Genomic DNA, 18,041 nt, shown 5'->3' on the forward strand with positions numbered 1-18,041 from the left:
TTTTTTTTTTTTTTTTTTTTTTTTGAACAGTCCTCAGGTAGGATGCTTTTTTTTTTCTTTTTTTTTTGAACAGTCCTCAGGTAAGATGCTTATATTATATATCCATAGTCACTTCTTCGGTACAAGAAACATATACGTGCGAAAGTATTGGGAACAAACAAGGCATTAAGGACTAATTGGTTCATTTGAAAAATCTAATACTAAATCTAGAATTAGAAACAGTTACATGCGAAAGTGACGGGAAGGCCAAGAAAACTATTTTGTTATGTAAAGGCAATCAACGAATTACAAAATCCAAAATAAGAAAATTATGTTCCTGCTACTTGAAATCTCTCTTGTCATCATCCAACCCAAAAATCCTTGAAAAAAAAAGAAGAAAAAAAATCTTCCGGAGCTGCTGACACTCTTTTCTTGCTTTTGCATGGCGTTTCCTCTTCGTGTCTAAGAGCGTTCCATTTCTGTACCTCTTCTGGTATGTGATAGTTACGAAAGGGTATTGAGGATTAATAAGTAATCGACTTTTTATTCCTCTTGTTAATAATTTTGCTCAACGGATTTGGATTAATGGGGACTAATTTTTTTCCCAGTGTTCATTTTTAGATTTTGGTTTTTTTTATTCCAGACAACAACTTTGTTGAGATCTAACCCATTAAATTTTTTTTTTCTCGCTTTAATTTAATCTTAATTTTGGGATTTAAAACGCAGCTTGCCTGGGAAAGATTTTATATATATCCTTCGAAGGAGAAAATGGATGAAAACAATGGGGCAAAGTTAACCGGGATCAAGCAGATTGTGAGACTAAAGGAGATTCTTCAAAAATGGCAAACTGTCACAATAGGTTCAAAGTCAGATGATAGCGAGTTGGGGGCTAGGAAGCACACAGCAATCATTTCCCCGGTTATCAACAAGAGGGTATTGGATTTGAAGACTTGTGACTCGGACGAGGAAACTACTTGCCATAGCCCTGAGTCACCACCAGATGTCCCTAAAGGGTATCTGGCTGTATATGTTGGACCCGAGCTCCGGAGATTTATCATACCCACAAACTTTCTTAGCCACTCTCTTTTCAAGGTCTTGCTCGAGAAGGCTGAGGAAGAGTATGGATTTGATCACAGCGGCGCGTTAACCATACCATGTGAGGTGGAGACTTTCAAATTCTTACTTAAGTGCATTGAGAACCATCCTAAAGATGACACCTCGGGTAATAAACTCTTGTTCTTTATTCTCTTGCTCAAAAATATCTATATTATGTATAGTACTATACAATTTGGAAAGCATGTTGTCTAATGATTTTGTGAGACACTATTGAACACACAAATCAGTGATGAAGAAGTCTTATAGAATTTTTTTCCTTGCAGCTGGAGATCCAATAGAAACAGAAGAGTAAATAATAACACATCACTTATATAAAATTCTTCTTGTTCTCTTTTATTACGATCCCCTTTGAAACTCATATTAGGGCTGATAATTCCCAATGGTAATTGTAAATCAGTTTCTCTTTGTATTTTTCTGATTTTGTTTTTCTTCTACTTCTCCGTTGCTTTTTACAAAAGGAAGAGTAGAGATGATTGTTTAAGTGTGGAGGAAATGATGGTCAAATACTCAATGTGATTACATATGGTCATGTCACCAATCTATTATGGAGTAAACTATGCATGTGAAAGGCCAACCTTACATTTGTGGTTATAAGAGGTAGATCCATGTCAACCCGTTGATTATGAGAGATAGATCCAACCGACATTAATAATTCTCTAAGCTAATATGGCGATAGAAATGCCTTATAAGAACTCTATTGTGAACTCGACATTCTCGATGATATACTCGTCATTTTTCGCAGGCTATAACATGATATTCATCCAAGTCTAGGTTATAATAAAGAAAATCGCGGGAAACAAAATCTATTAATTTGTAATCAATGTTAGTGCATGACACTAACTACATGTATTAGGATCAAAATCAGAATGATAAAAACAGGCCCGGTAATATTCGTGGTCAAATACAAAACAAAAGTTAGGAGCTTCTTTTTTTTCCTCAAATTCGGGGTCTTTATATAAAAAAATAATTTTACAAAGTTTTTGTTATCAAAATTGGGGTCTCTATACATCAAATGATACCAAAAATTTTGCCAAAAAAAGAAAAAGGCCTCTATAATTTGAGGCCCCATACATCAGAAAAAATATTTTCAAGGCATAGCTTGCCAAATAACAGGGTAAATAAAATGTAAGAGTCAGAGTCTTGAAGATATTGCAAATAATGTCATTGGTTTTAATAACAAATTGGGAAGTTCACTAAAGGTAAATTATATAATAAAGTAGAGGCATCCCAAAACTTTCTTTTAGAGGCTGCCACGTAAGCAACAAAGAGGTTGGCACATATCCAAGTATATGTTATCTTGTTTTCTTTTGTATTAAAGTATTCTATTTAAAGTAATTAATAGCTAAATAAACAAAAATTAAACTTTAAAGACTATAAAAAAACAATACTATGAGTTTAAGTAATAATAATATAATTCTGTTATAAATCACTTAGGATGGATCATATATTTTCTAAAATCTGGTTGTTATTGTTTGCTTGCTTGAAAATCGATTGCATGAAAACCTTAGAACTAAAAACCTAAAATCGAAAAATATTGAAATATTTGTTCTAAGTTTTAAATCCGATTATCTTTGATTGTTTGTCTAAAATCAAAAACCTAAAATCAAACCTTAAAATTGAAACCCTAGAGAAAATATTTCCTAAAACTTTTGTCATAATGCTAAATTAGAAAAAGAAAATCTTACCTACAGAAAAAGGAAAACTTAATAAAAGGAAATTCCCCTTAAATAGAAATTTGCTTGAATGTTTTTTTCTTGCTCATGCTAGATTTTAAATTTATCTAGGGTTGTTTTCATGCATAGAATTAACCACAAAACTATATATTAAAAGACAAGAAATTATTTACTAAAATCGGCATGTTTCGGTCTTAAATACTGCATGACCTAGACGAAAATAAATTTCATGGTTTGGTCTTAAATACCGCATGGCCTAGACTAAAAAGAATTGGCATGGTTCGGTCTCAAATACCGCATGGCCTAAGACTAAAACAATTGCATGGTTCAGTCTCAAATACCGCATGATAATAATCGGGTGCTTGTTTTTCTATTTTATAGATGGCAAAGATCAACAATCTCCAATATGCTGCATTTAATGTTTCTGGAGACAACTATCTCCAATGGGCGTTCGACACTAAGATAAACCTAAAATCAAAGGACCTATGCGAATGCATTGAGGATGATAACGATTGCATGAAAAGAGTAGGTATAAGGCGATATTGCTAATACGCCACCACCTTGCTGAGAGTCTCACGAACCAGTACCTTACCATAGAGAATCCTCTTGAGCTTTGGCCAGAGTTGAAAAACAGAGATGGACACCAAAAGACGGTGCTTCTACCAAAAGGCTCAATTCGATTGGAAAAACTTAAGGATCCAGGATTTTAAATCCGTGGATGAGTATAATTCAGAGCTATTTAAGATAGTCTCGATCTTGAAGTTATGTGGTGAGGAGGTTACTGAGGAAGACTTGCTAGAGAAAACATTCTCAACCTTTCACACCAATAACATACTGCTTCAGCAACAGTATCGTGAAAAGGGTTTCAAAACAGATGTAAGCTTCATCTCTTATTTGCTGCTTGCTGAGCAAAACAATGAGTTGTTACTAATGAACAGTGCAATGAGACCTCCTGGTTCTACTCCATTACCGGAAGCCCACAAATTCGATTTGACCAAGAAGGAGCCTAAAGAAACTAAAGATTCTAACTACGTCCAGAGAGGCAAGCATCACGGTCGTGGTCGTGGTGGAAAAGGACATGGTGGTCGTGGCCACTATGATAGTTATGGCCATGGGAACCGGTCCGACTTCGGTCGTGGCCATGGTAGAGGCCGCAGAATTTTCAAACCGCAACATAGGGCCAAATCGGTTTGTCACCGATGTGGTATGGAGAATCATTGGGCTAAGACGTGTAGGACACCCAAGCATCTTATTGATCTCTATCAAGAAAGTTTGAAAAAGAATCCAGAAGCCAACTTGGTTCATCTCGATGGTGAAGGAGATTTCGACCATGAGAATGATGACCAATTGGATTATGAAACTTCGGATTGTCTAGGAGAGGATAATTAAATTTCAAATTGTCTTGATTTAATTTTTATGTTTTATGCTTTGAATTTTATTGGATTATATTTTTGGATTATAATTATGGTTTAAATTCAATTATTTTATTTCTTTCAATATATATTTGTTTGTTTTATTCTTTATGTTTAAAACATAGAATTCTTGTCCATTTTAGAAATGGCTGAGGACAAGAACTTACTTGTGGTGGATAGTGGATCAAGCCACACAATTTTGAAGGATAAGAGATACTTTGTTAATCTCATTATGAAAAATGTCAATATTATCACAATAGCGGGTATAGCAAGCCTGATTGAAGGCTACGACCAGACAAATATTTTATTACCTAATGGCACACATCTTGAAATAATTGATGCCTTATATTCACCCAGCTCAAAGAGGAGCTTATTGAGTTTTAAAGACATTCGTTTGAATGGTTTACATGTTGAAACTAAGGGTGAAGGAAACCAAGAGTTCCTATATATAACTGAAATCACCCAAGGCCATAAGAAAGTCTTACAGACTATACCCTCATTATCCACTGGTCTTTACCATGCTAAGGTTAATATGATAGAGGCTAATTTGGCAATGAACAAGATGTTCAGTGAACAATTCACTTTATGGCATGACCGGCTTGGCCATCCGGGTTCTAACATGATACGTAAGCTAATTATGAATTCAAATGAGCACACTCTTAAAGAGCCAAGAGTTATCCCTAAAAATCTCACGTGTGTAGCATGTGCACAAGGGAAAATAAGGTCATCACCAGTAAAAGTCACTAAAGAGACTTTAAATTTTCTGGAAATGATACAAGGAGATATATGTGGACCAATACACCCACCTTGTCGGACGTTTAGATATTTTATGGTTCTTATCGACACATCGACTAGATGGTCACATGTTTGTCTATTATCCACAAGAAATCTAGCATTTGCTAGATTGTTAGCCCAGATCATAAGACTGAGAGCTCACTTTCCAGATTTTCCACTTAAGACTATACATCCAGATAATGCTGGTGAATTTACATTCCAAGTGTTTAATGATTATTGTATGTCCATGGGGTGAGTGTGGAACATCCCATGGCACATGTCCATACACAAAATGGATTAGCTGAATCATTCATTAAACGAATTCAATTAATTGCTTGACCATTACTCATGAGGTCGAAGCTTCCTGGGTCGGCTTGGAGACACACAGTATTACATACAGCAGAGCTTATACGCATCAAGCCATCTAGTGAGCATAAATATTCGCCATCCCAATTATTACGGGTCATGAGCTAGACATATCCCATCTAAACACATTCGGGTGTGCCGTTTATGTACTGATTGCTCCACCACAGAGAACTAAGATGGGACCTCAAAGGAGGATGAAAATAAATGTTGGATATGATTCTTCCACCATTATTAAGTATTTAGAGCCAACTACGGGTGATTTGTTTAAGGCTAGATACGGGGATTTTCAGTTTGATGAATACGACTTTCTTATGTTGGGTGGAGAGACAAACAAGCTGGTTAAAGAAATATCATGGAATCAAACATCCTTAAATTGGCAAGATCCTCAAACTCTAGCATGTGAGGCAGAGGTCCAAAAGATTATACATTTACAAAAGCTAGCTATTCAATTGCCAGATTACTTTGCTGACCCAAAGAGAGTTATGAAATCGTACATACCAGCTTGTAATGCACCAGTACGTATTGATGTTCAAAAGGAACACAATAATCAAGTTGCTACAGAGTCTAAGGCACGTTTGAAACGTGGTAGACCAATAGGTTCCATAGATAAGAACCCTTGGAAATCTAAGAAAGGTGCAAATCAAACCGAGGTTAAGGAAATTATAGACATGGCCGCGGCAAATCCTAAGGTACCAAATGAGGTTTGGGACGTTGAACCTCAAGGTCATGAAGGTGTTATAATAATGAGATCATAATAAATTATATCATGTCTGGAATTCAATGGAACCGAAAAGATGTCGACATTGATGAAATATTTGCTTATAAGGTAGCACTTGAAATAAATGAGGATCATGAACCCACATCTATATATTGGAGTGCACTCAAGGAAAATATTGGTTAAAATAGAAAAAAGCCATTGACGTGGAGTTAAATTCATTAAAGAAAAGGAATGTGGTTGGTCTGATCTTAAGGACACCATTCGATATAAAGCTAGTGCACTACAAGAAAATGAGTCCATTGTCACGTAATATTCCGTCCCAATAATTTTTTTTCGTCACAATAAAAATATTGTTACGAATCTGTGATGATCAGTGAATGGTTACAATGCAGTGGTCACAATTTCTTTTGGTCTCAAAAACGTCACACCAGTTGCGACTAACTCTTGCGTATCTATTTCGTCACCAAATGTAACGATTTGTAAACGTATCTAAAATGTCACAATTGCTTACTAAATTTATCGTCCCAAATACGTTTTATTTCTGATAACATCATTATTTTACCCATTTTAGCTATAGTTTTAGTATGCATTTAGGAAGAGTTTGATATGATTTCAAGGCTTTAATGTTTATTATCAAGTATTTTAGGTTTCAAGAAGGTTTTACAGGTTTTATAGCAAAAAGGACCAAAAGGTAAGGAAAATACGTTTTAGGAAAGTTTCAGAGCTTTACAGTACGGGCAATGTTTGAAGAACTTCCAGAACTATCCGGAAGTGGAATCAAGTCAATCCATCCAACCATCCGGAAGTTATGCCCGATTTACCGAGACGCACCTTAAACCGACGTAAGGAGAACCATCAAGCCAATGGGCTTTTTATTGAAGGCCTGACCAGCTACCACCGCGGTGGCCCAGTCCAAGTCTTCACCACCGTTCTAGAAGCTTCCTACACCGCCCTTACAAAACCCTAAACCTAGACAAAACCCTATAAATACTCTTCTAAGCCCTAGGGTTTTGAGTGTGCAATCATTGGAGCAGCCAAGAGACACGACCAGAGGAGCAGCCGACGTCCAAACCTCTCCCTCGTCCCTCTCTTTGAAGCTTTGAGATCCACCAACTCTTTCTATTCTATTTGCTTTGTACTTTGTTTCTAAGGGAGAAGATCCTACAACTTTGTTTGACAATCACTGAAGTAATATCTAAAACCCTTTTCTTTATTTATTCTTTTATGTTTATGAATTGTTTAAACCTTTTTTTGATGATTCCCTTAAACATTCTAGAGTAGTTTTCTAGTTGGGTTTAAAGGGATAATCAAAGGGGGGAGATGATCTTAGTTTAGGTGGCAATTTTTAGGGTTTGTTAAATTTAAATCTGTTTATTCTATGTTTTAATTCTAAGTCTTTACTTAATGCTTTAAGTTAGCCTTATGAACAAACTATGATCTAAAGTGTGTGTGCTTTGCCAAAAGCTTGCATGTGTGCTTGACCTAGCTTAGATGTGTGGGGAGACATTGGAAGCACATACCCCTTACCTATGGAATTCCACGGATTATAATCGAACCTGTTTTAAATGCTTTGATCTATGCGTCGTTGCCTGCGACAGTTGAGTAACGAGTTGTAGTGATCTTAGACGGTTAGCTTGAGAACTTTAAGTTAGCGGTTCATTAGTGTTTCGTAGTCCGAGTTTTAGATAAACAAACTAACCCTAAACTTTCCTAGATAGATAGATCATTGAACCCCTGCGATTCCCCTTGATGCCCAACGCTTGTTTTATTATTTTACTTGCTTTTATTTACGTTCATTTGCTTGCTACAACCGTGACAACCAAAACCCTATTTTTATTGAGTCCTAGCCTTACTTACCTCCGTCGGATTCCGTTAAACAACAACTCTCTCTCTGTGGGATCGATCCTTAAATACTACTATCGATTAGCTGTGCACTTTCAGCAGTTGTGTGGTCTTTTTAAGGTAAAAGATTTGAAGTGAAAAACCACACACATCAAAGCTTTTTGTCGCCTTTGCCGGGGAGAGATTGTTGTTTACAAGAGTCTAGGAACTAGAGTAACGTCTAGGACACATTTGCTGTTTAATTTTTCTTTTTTTTTTCATTGTTTCAGGAGACCTTGAGGATAAACCTCGACGCTTTCCCAAGAGATTTTGAGGAACTCACAATCGCACAGCTCCTGTCACACTACCGAGCCACGGTCGGAGACCCATCCGGTCCGCAAACCCATTCGCTGCAAGGTACAAGCATTGGTCACTCTCGACCAAGCATTGTACCAACACTTAGGCGACCTTGTCGCAGTTCTTTTACTCGACCACCTCAAGGCCGAGCACCACTTGGACCAGCTTACTGCCGAGCTGAACATTCTTACACTCCGTACCACAAGGACGTGCCATGCTTTGCAACGGACCAACACCTTGATCCGCAAGAATTCATGAATGTTGATGTCAATGAAAACTTTTTCTATGACAATCGAAAACCTATAACTGCAAGGAGCTCTTACAATGAAGACAAGCTCATGAAGATGATGGATGAACTTATATCAAGTCAAGAGGAGGCTGATAGAGTTCTAAATGCTAAGTTGGACAAGATCAGCATTGAGTTTGGAGCCAAACTCGAGACTATCACCAAGGATGTTACACGCCTGGAGGAACAAATCAATGCCATCAACAACCAAGTTTAAAATCATTTTGAGGACATACAAGATCATGGAACGAAGATTATCAACATGGGTTACACCATTGAAACCATCGAGAGCCGCCTAGAGTGGAAAATAGAAGCCTTATTCAACAAATTCGGTGAATGCAATAATTGGAGTGAAGATCAATTATATCAACCTACTGATTCTGAAGAAGAACATGGAGCCTCATATGAGTATCCAACCGATCCTAACAAGTCCAAGGATTGGACTAGAGAAGAGTTTTATCAAACCGATGAAGGAGAAGCTTACTTTGAAGAAAAAGCTAAGAAGAACCCTTATGAAGATTTGCCAAGAGAGAATGATGAGCCCTATGATCTATGATCTATCATCTGCTAAAGAAGATGTAGAAGAAAAGCTCAAAGACTTCTACTGTTGCATGACATATCAGTTCCCTAATGAAGAAGTTACCGAAAACAACAATTTTCGAGAATTTCAACACCATGAAGAAGCTTTCAACCGATGTAACCCTAGAGCCCGACCATCACCAGCACCATTTGAATTTTATGAAGATTGGGAACCTGTCCCAAGTCACCGGCCAAGTCGTTTTCAAAAGCCTTATCCAAGGAGGCCTGATACCAATTTAAACCGCCCCTATCCACGCCGAGAGCCCAATTTAATTCGATTCCCTCACCAAGCCTATCAAGAAAATTTTCATATGTCTACCCAACAAAGATCTGAAGAAGAGAAGATGCTGGACCTAATAAGTCAATTAGTTGTTCTTCAAGATGAGACTATGAAGATGCTGCTTGAGAAGCTTGACAAAATCGATTCCAATCTTTCAAGAAAAATCGATGACATTGCTGTTAGAGTTAGAAGCATAGAGGATCAAGAGTGCTCAAGACAATGCAATCAACATTAGTGACTTGGGCAATGAAGTTTCGAACTTAACAAAGGACCATGAGTCCAAGTATGCAGTTTTATTCAACAAGGAATTAGACACAAGGAGGCGTGTGCAGAAGCTTCAGAATCGAGCCTATGAAGCTGAGAGCAAGATGTTTGGTCTCGATTTTGAACAAAAACTCTTTGGAGAAGCTATGTCCGAAAAGTTTACATTCACCAAGGAGAACCATAAGCTGCTTAAGGAGATTGAATCGGAAATAAAGGAGAAGAACCAAGATCTTGATGATAAGATTGAGAATCTAACCTCATGTGTTGCTGAACACAAACCAGAAGAAGGAGCTCAGGTCGTCGAGGAAGAAGTAAGAGAAAAGGAAATCCTATTCGAAAAAGGAAAACATTCTAAATTCCTTTTAGGAAACAGAAAATTTTCTTTCACTTCAACACAAGAGAATTTCGTGGAGAACAAACAACAAGGTTCCATGGAGACCGAAACCTGCAACCTCAACTCATTCGACACCTCTCAAAAAGGAGAAGACGAATCAACACCCCATGTCGCTTGTAACACCATCACAACCTTCAAAGGAGTCCAACCTTTGCAAGAACTTGAAGAAGGGGAGATTTATGAAGAAGAAGATGAGCCATTCAAGGGAACACAGTTCCAATATGAACCATGTTGTCTCACCCTCTTGAACAACCGTTGGTACCCACGCATGATAAGCCTAAGAGATCTAGGCGATTTCAACCGAGCTGTAGGAAGACTTCCCCAAGGTACCACTTTTGAAAAAGGTTGTTCTATTTATCATATTGACCGGTTCTTTCTTGAGAGTTGTGAGTCAAGGAAAGAGATGAAGGAGCTACATGATCAAGCCTTACAGTACCCACGGCTGTTCAACACACTACACAAAGTGGAGAGCCGTGGCCGATTCCTCATCACTTGTTCCATCAATGGTGTTAAATTCGAAGATGCATTATGTTATTCCGGTTCATGTATCAACATCATGTCAACTGATGCTACAAGGAAGATTGGCTTGAGACACTTACAACCCTCGGACATAAGCATAGGACTCGCCAACTCCTCATTCACAATACCCGAAGGAATGGTCCGAGACATTCATGTGAGAGTTGGAATCTGCAATGTTCCAACTGATTTTCAAGTTATCAATGCTGAGAAAGGAAGGTTTACACCACTTATCCTTGGAGGAGCATTCCTAGCCACAGCCGGAGCCGTCATGAACTGGCCTAACCGAATAATGACTCTCACCAACATCAATGGATACATCTTCTATGAAGCTAAACCATTCAACCCACCTACTCGACGGTGTAGAGAAGAAGACTATGCAAGAGAGCCACCAGATAACTTTGATGGAGAAAGATCCAAGGGAGCTTGTCTTAGGACAACCCACTCTCCTCATCCTGCTTGATAAAGCAAGCCAAAGTCAAGCCAACGACGTTAAACAAGTGCGCTTCTTGGGAGGCAACCCAAGCTAGTAAGTATTTATTTTTAGGATTTATCTTTTTATACTACTGATATTTTTGCATTTTAGTTTCAGGTTTTTATAAAAAAAACACAAAAAAAATAGAAAACAGAAAAGCTAAAAAAAAAAAAGGAAGAAGAAGTACCCATGGATTAGCAATGCACAACTATGTCTAGTGGCAAGCACCACCTACTGACCGGCCATGTTCAATGTGACCGAAGCAAGCCGAAGGCAACGGATCAATCACAATCCTCATGTGATCGATGCCGAGAGTCCNGCCATAGCCGATGCCATGTCCTGCACGGTGTACCGCGTACCGCACCACCATACCAGCTGCTATGTCCGCGTCCGTTCATCCGTGTACCGCGAGACTAATCCGAACCACCACCATCCTCACAACCAACCATCACCATTCTTTTATTTAGGTATGCATTTGTTATTTTTATTTCCTCATTTTTATTGATGGTTTTAGGTTTTTGTTTCAAGGAGGCTGCATTTAGAGATATCTCAAACAGAATTTGATTGAACTTAGCCTAGTTCAAACTCGATGTCAAGCAACCAATGGAAGTTACAAACGGTTAGTCACCACATTTTCATTCCACAGCCGACCTCTAGACAATTTTTTGGGCAACCATAAAATGTTTTAGAGTCGACACAACATCATTCCATCAAGGTGACATTGTTATTAAACCCTACACTTCTCCTTATGATTTTTAATCCTCATCTCTTTCTTTTTTCCCACCGTGGACGGTGTGATTTAAGTCTGGGGGGAAGGATGTTCCATCCTATACTAATGCTACTTTCTATTTTGTTGACTTGAGACCTTTTTCCAATTTTTACATCAATAATTTTGACATTTTCTCGAGTCACATATTTTTTATTGAGTCAAAACTAGTAGGGGATTATGATCTTATTCTAACGGTTTATTTGTTTTGGATTAACATTCTTATCATTCTTGAATATGCTTGACAACAGAACCAAAGTTTGGAAAGACTGTTAGCTGACTCAACAATCCCCCAAGTCCCTATTCGATGGATATTCCGATGATCTAACGTTGTCTCTAAATTTTTATAGGACCTAAACCGGACTTAATTATCAAGCCCTGGGAATTGGTATACATTGGACTAGATCTCTACATTCAAGACACACAAGACATTGCACTTCTTCAAGAGTATGTTCCCCACTCTTTTCCCTTCAATACTATTAAAAAAAAAAAGAAAAAAAAAGAAAAAAAAAAAGAGAATAAAAGATGAGATGATTTTGATCAGTTTAGAGATGTAGGTAAATTATATGTGACCTCATTATTCTACTCTTGAGTCAAATGATCACATAAAGCTTGGAAGCGAGAGTAGGTAAATTACCGATGACCCCGGTATTCGCCTACACCTTTGATTTAAAAAAAAAAAAAAAGAAGTGAGAAAAGGGAGAGGAAAGGAATCATATGAAGACAGTCTTGGCTTGAAGAGAGTCTGAAAGTCATTGATAGATTTTCCCATGGTAAGATTTCCCTTTTTATTATTGCTTAATTTATGTAAAGAGATTACAATGGAGATTCTGGAAACTCTAAAGAATTGTGGGATCAAGGAGAGTTGATGAATCTCATGGTGGATTACAAATGGAAGTTCCTAATGTCAAGGCGAAGAAGAGTGCAAAGACAATATCCCCAAAGATAAGTGAATTCCTATATTTCAAAACCTCTTTTCCATGATTTAGTTTGATTATTTGCTTGAGGACAAGCAAAGACTAAGCCTGGGGGAGTTGATAACATCATTATTTTACCCATTTTAGCTATAGATTTAGTATGCATTTAGGAAGAGTTTGATATGATTTCAAGGCTTTAATGTCTATTATCAAATATTTTAGGTTTCAAGAAGGTTTTACAGGTTTTATAGCAAAAAGGACCAAAAGGAAAGGAAAATACGTTTTAGGAACGTTTGAAGAACTCACATTTCGATGTACTTGGTGTCTATGGAAAGCTGAGAGAGTCATCTTTCTCCTCGAAGTAGAATCAATTCAATCCATCCAACCATCCAGAAGGTATGCCCGATTTACCGAGACGTACCTTAAACTGTTGTAAGGAGAACCATCAAGCCAATGGGCTTTTTATTGAAGGCCTGAAAAGCTACCACCGCGACGGCCCAGTCCAAGTCTTCACCACCGTTCTAGAAGCTTCCTACGCCGCCTTTGCCATGCACTTATCAAGAGAAGACGTTTCTACCCTTACAAAACCCTAAACCTAGACAGAACCCTATAAATACTTTTCTAAGACCTAGGGTTTTGAGCGTGCAATCATTGGAGCGGCCAAGAGACACGACCAGAGGAGCAGCCGACGTCAAGACCTCTCCCTCGTCCCTCTCTTTGAAGCTTTGAGATTGATGTTCATATATTTTACCCTGTTTTCCCTTAATATATTCACATCTTTTGCATCTTTTGCTATCCATTTTGACCATTATTGCATAGCTTTAGGACTGTTCTTGCATTAGAGTTTAGTTGCATTGCATTTGCATCTTTTCATGCATAAACAGGTGATTTTGGAGCTTAAGGAGCATGGAAGCAATGCTGAGGAAAAGTGAAGCAATCATGAGGAGAAAGCAAGAGAGCTAAGGCTGAAGAACCAAGGTCCGGAGTCCAACTCGACTGCCCACTCGACCAGATACTCGACTGTGTGCTGAGAGGGACTCGATCGAGTGGGAGGAGCACAAGAGGAGCCAACTCGACCGGTCACTCGACCGAGCACCAGGTCGAGTTTGTCGAGCCGCCTGGCTATTTTGTCTTTTAGCGTTTTTAGGACTTCCACTACTTTTCCTATATAAGGGCTTGTACCTGCAGCCACCAAAAGAGTCCAGCTTTTTAGAGAGTCAAAAACCTAGTTTTTACCTTTTTTAGAATTATTCCTTTTGCACTTTTATTTTCTTAGATCTTGTACTTCTTTTAAAAGGAGAAAAAGACTAAATTCTTCAATATTGTTGGTTTCATAACTTTCTTAATATTGAGAATTTGAGTTTGGTTCTTTCTTCAATATTATAGATCTTTGATTTATCTTTCTAATGATGCAAGTTTCAGTATTTTCTGGGTTTATGACTTTGTTGTTCATCATGTATTTTTGTGAGTAGTTGCTTAGGATCTTGAGGATGGGTTAGGTTGGTTTGTGTTTGAGGTTTGTTTGATTTGGTCAAGCTTGATTGTTGTAGATCTCTTCTAGGCTAGATGTTCTTAATGCTGATCCTATATCTGAGAGGGTAGGATCTGATTTCAAGCCTCTTAGCATCACACCAATGTCTAAGGAGCATAGATAAGGCTAGATCTAGAGACTATCATTAGGCTTGCTAAGAGATTAGAAGTCTTGTTTGATTTTTGACATATTGCTTAATGCCTGCTTGTGTAGATTCTTTACTTTGTGAGAACAAGTCTAGAGATGCATGAGTTTGATTGTTTCTTGCCATGAGAGTGGATTAAACATGTCTTAGAAATATATGTCTAGAGATTAGCTCAAGTTGTTTGAGATTTGTTGACCAAGTTAGATGACCTCAATCATAGTCCAGCCCATGAATCCCTCCTCAAGACCTTCCTTGTTTATTGATTTCTTAGCTTAAATCCTGTTGTTTGATCGTTGTTTGATTCGTTTTGGTATTGCTCTGTTTTTCTTGTGTTGCTCTGTTTTGCGTATTTGTCCAGCTCGACCCTGCACTCGATCAGCACTCGATCGAGTGCTTGCTCGAGTTCCAACCCAGAACTTGTGTTTATGATTTGTGTTTGTCCTGTTTCACCCTAGTTGCATTTCTGTTGCATTCATTTAGTATCCTGTTCATTACTTACCTTGCATTAGTTCAATACTTGCATTTCTATAGTTTCTATTTCTGTTTGTCATAATCACTCTGTTCCATTTGCATTTAGCTCCTAGTTCTTGTAGTTTTACTTTCTGCACTTTCCATTTCATCATAGGATTGTTAGTGACAAACAACCTTTACATCTGGCTTGACTTAGACTCATATGCACATCTTGATTGTTCACAAACACTCAGATTGGATTGACACCTCTTATACTACAATTGCATAAGGGGAATTGAAACACCCTGACATCCATTCATTCATAAATCATCATTCCATACATCATTCATTCACCACACCACAAAAATAGTCAGTTTCAATTTGGCGCCGTTGCCCATTTGAGTTTGTTTTGTGACATTTAGGATCATTATTAGTCTAAGATTAAGTTCGTTTAAACACTTGTGAAGTTACTGAACTCGAATCTTCCTTTGCTTGGCTGTCTTGAGTTTCAGGTACCCACTCGACCACCCACTCGACCACCACTCGACCGAGCCATGATCGAGCACCTGATCGAGTCAGAAGCCGGATCCAAATAGCCATTACTTCCCAGTTGACTCGACCACCCACTCGAGCCTGCGCTCGACCGTGTACCTGTTCGAGTCTGTAGTCGAGTTTGTTGATGCACACAAGGTCAAAAGGCAAAGACAGTCTTCAAAGGCCTATTGACAACATCCACAGGCTACAAAAGGGTTTGAGACATAAGCAAAGAAGAGTAGTTCAACAACAAGAAGAACAAGTAGTCATGGAGCAGCAAGATCACCATGATCATAGACCTAGACACATTGGTGCTGGGGATGCACCTAACACACACAACCAAAGAGCTGGTATTGTGCCTCCTGCTGTGGCCAATAATAATTATGAAATCAAGAGTGGATTGATCTCCATGATACAAGCCAACAAATTTCATGGGTTGCCAATGGAGGATCCTCTAGATCACCTTGATGAGTTTGACAGAATATGTGGACTCACAAAAATCAATGGAGTAAGTGAAGATGGCTTCAAGTTAAGGCTATTCCCATTTTCCCTTGGAGACAAAGCTCATCTATGGGAGAAGACCCTTCCTACTGGAGCTATAACCACATGGGATGCATGCAAGAAAGCTTTTCTGGCCAAGTTCTTCTCCAATGCAAGGACTGCTAGGTTGAGGAATGAAATTTCTGGGTTTGCTCAAAGGAATAATGAGAGCTTTTGTGAAGCTTGGGAGAGGTTTAAAGGATTCCAAACTCAGTGTCCTCACCATGGCTTCAGCAATGAGTCCCTTCTAAGCACTTTGTATAGAGGAGTGCTTCCCAAGATAAGAATGCTTCTTGATACAGCTTCAAATGGCAACTTCCTCAACAAGAATGTGGAAGAAGGATGGGAATTGGTTGAGAACCTTGCTCAGTCAGATGGTAATTATAATGAAGATTATGATAGAACCATGAGGATCCCCTCCACTGATCAAGAGGACAAATACAAGCAGGATTTAAAGATGGTCAATGAGAAGCTTGACAGGATTCTCCTAAGCCAGTCAAAAACCATTCACTTCATTGGTGAAGAAGAAGCCCCAGTCCAAGAAGGAGATAGGGAGTTTGCTGAGTTGTGTTATATGCAGAACCAAGGAGGAGGATACAAAGGCTACAACCAAGGTGGAGGGTTCAAGCAGAACAACCTCTCTTATAGGAGCACCAATGTAGCCAACCCTCAAGACCAAGTCTATCCACCTCCTCAGCCTCAACAACAGAACAAGTATGCACCCAAGCAGCAGCAACAAGTGTTCCAACCCCAATTGTGTCCCCCACCAGGGTTTCAGACTAACCAAGGCCAGGAACATGACCTAAGAGTAATGATACAACATTTGTTGATGGGGCACACCAATGGGAAGATTGAGGCAGCAAATAGAATTGCTGAGCTGAACAAGAGGATAGATGATATTTACAGTGAACTTCATGCCAAGTTTGACACACTGACATCCAGGATTATGACTATGGAGAATAAACAAGCTTCTGCCCCAAAGCATGACTATCACAAGGGCAACGCTATTGTGCAAAGTACTGAATTTGCCAATGCTATCAATCTTTGCAGTGGAAGAGTCTTACCACCACGGCTAGGAGCACATCCCAACACTGAGGACAGTGGGATTCAGGAGGGGGAGGGTTTCCAACAAGAAGAGACTCAGAATGAAAACACCGTTGAATTCGACGCACCACTCGACCACTCACTCGACCGAGTAGGTGGTCGAGTACCCGATCGAGCTGCTTCTCAGGAGAAAATCAATCCAGTTACCTCCAAAGAAAAAGAAGTCTGGTTCATTCCTCCTCCTTACAAGCTTCCACTACCTTTCCCAGGAAGATTTAAGAAACAGATGGTTGAAAAATATAAGGCATTGTTTGACAAACAAGTTAGCGAGATTGAGCTTAGGATGCCTCTAATAGATGCCTTTGTGATGATCCCTCCTTACCAAAAATTCTTGAAAGATGCTGTGATGGAAAGGATCAAAGAAGTTCAAGGGATGGTGATTCTCAGCCATGAGTGTAGTGCCATAATCCAAAAGCAAGTGAATCCTCAAAAGCTAAGAGATCCTGTTTCCTTTACTCTACCTTGCTCTATAGGGCCCTTAACCTTCAATAGATGCCTTTGTGATTTGAGAGCTTCAGTAAGCCTAATGTCTCTATCAGTTGCTAAACGCCTAGGGTTTACAAGGTATAAGCCATGCAACATCTCCCTGATCTTAGCTGATAGATCAATAAGATTACCACATGGTGTTTTGGAAGATCTACCAGTTAGAGTTGGAGCAGTGGAAGTCCCAACAGACTTTGTAGTCTTGGAAATGGATGAAGAACCAAAAGATCCTTTGATCTTGGGGAGACCTTTCCTAGCTACAGCAGGAGCAATAATTGATGTGAGACAAGGGAAGATTGATCTCAACTTGGGAGAAGACCTCAAAATGACATTTGACATTGTAGAGGCTATGAAGAAACCAACAATTGGAGGACAAGTCTTTTGGGTTGAAGAGTTGGACAACTTATCAGGAGAATTGATGGAAGAGCTAGCAGAACAAGATCACCTTAGAACTGTTTTGACCAAAAGTGGAGAGGAAGGGTTTATCCATGAAGAAACTAAGGCCTATGAAGATATATTGGACTCCTGTGAAGAATCACACCATCCAGAGGTTTTTGAGGG

At 38.8% G+C, this 18,041-nt stretch overlaps 1 protein-coding gene across 1 annotated transcript; it reads left to right on the plus strand.

Moving 5' to 3' along the window:
* Positions 317–1,618, plus strand: LOC104790628 (auxin-responsive protein SAUR40-like). The gene is made up of 3 exons (XM_010516408.2): positions 317–472; positions 706–1,201; positions 1,359–1,618. The coding sequence occupies exons 2-3, from the start codon at positions 748–750 to the stop codon at positions 1,385–1,387; spliced, it is 483 nt and encodes a 160-aa protein (XP_010514710.1). The 5' UTR covers positions 317–472; positions 706–747; the 3' UTR covers positions 1,388–1,618.

This window comes from Camelina sativa, chromosome 6, assembly GCF_000633955.1.
Source record: "Camelina sativa cultivar DH55 chromosome 6, Cs, whole genome shotgun sequence".
Taxonomy (NCBI): domain Eukaryota; kingdom Viridiplantae; phylum Streptophyta; class Magnoliopsida; order Brassicales; family Brassicaceae; genus Camelina; species Camelina sativa.

Excerpts from the sequence above, each read along its gene's own strand:
- LOC104790628 (XM_010516408.2), top strand. The coding sequence starts at position 748 with ATGGATGAAAACAATGGGGCAAAGTTAACCGGGATCAAGCAGATTGTG. Across the intron at positions 1,202-1,358 it reads TCCTAAAGATGACACCTCGG|CTGGAGATCCAATAGAAACA; the intron begins GTAATAAACTCT and ends TTTTCCTTGCAG.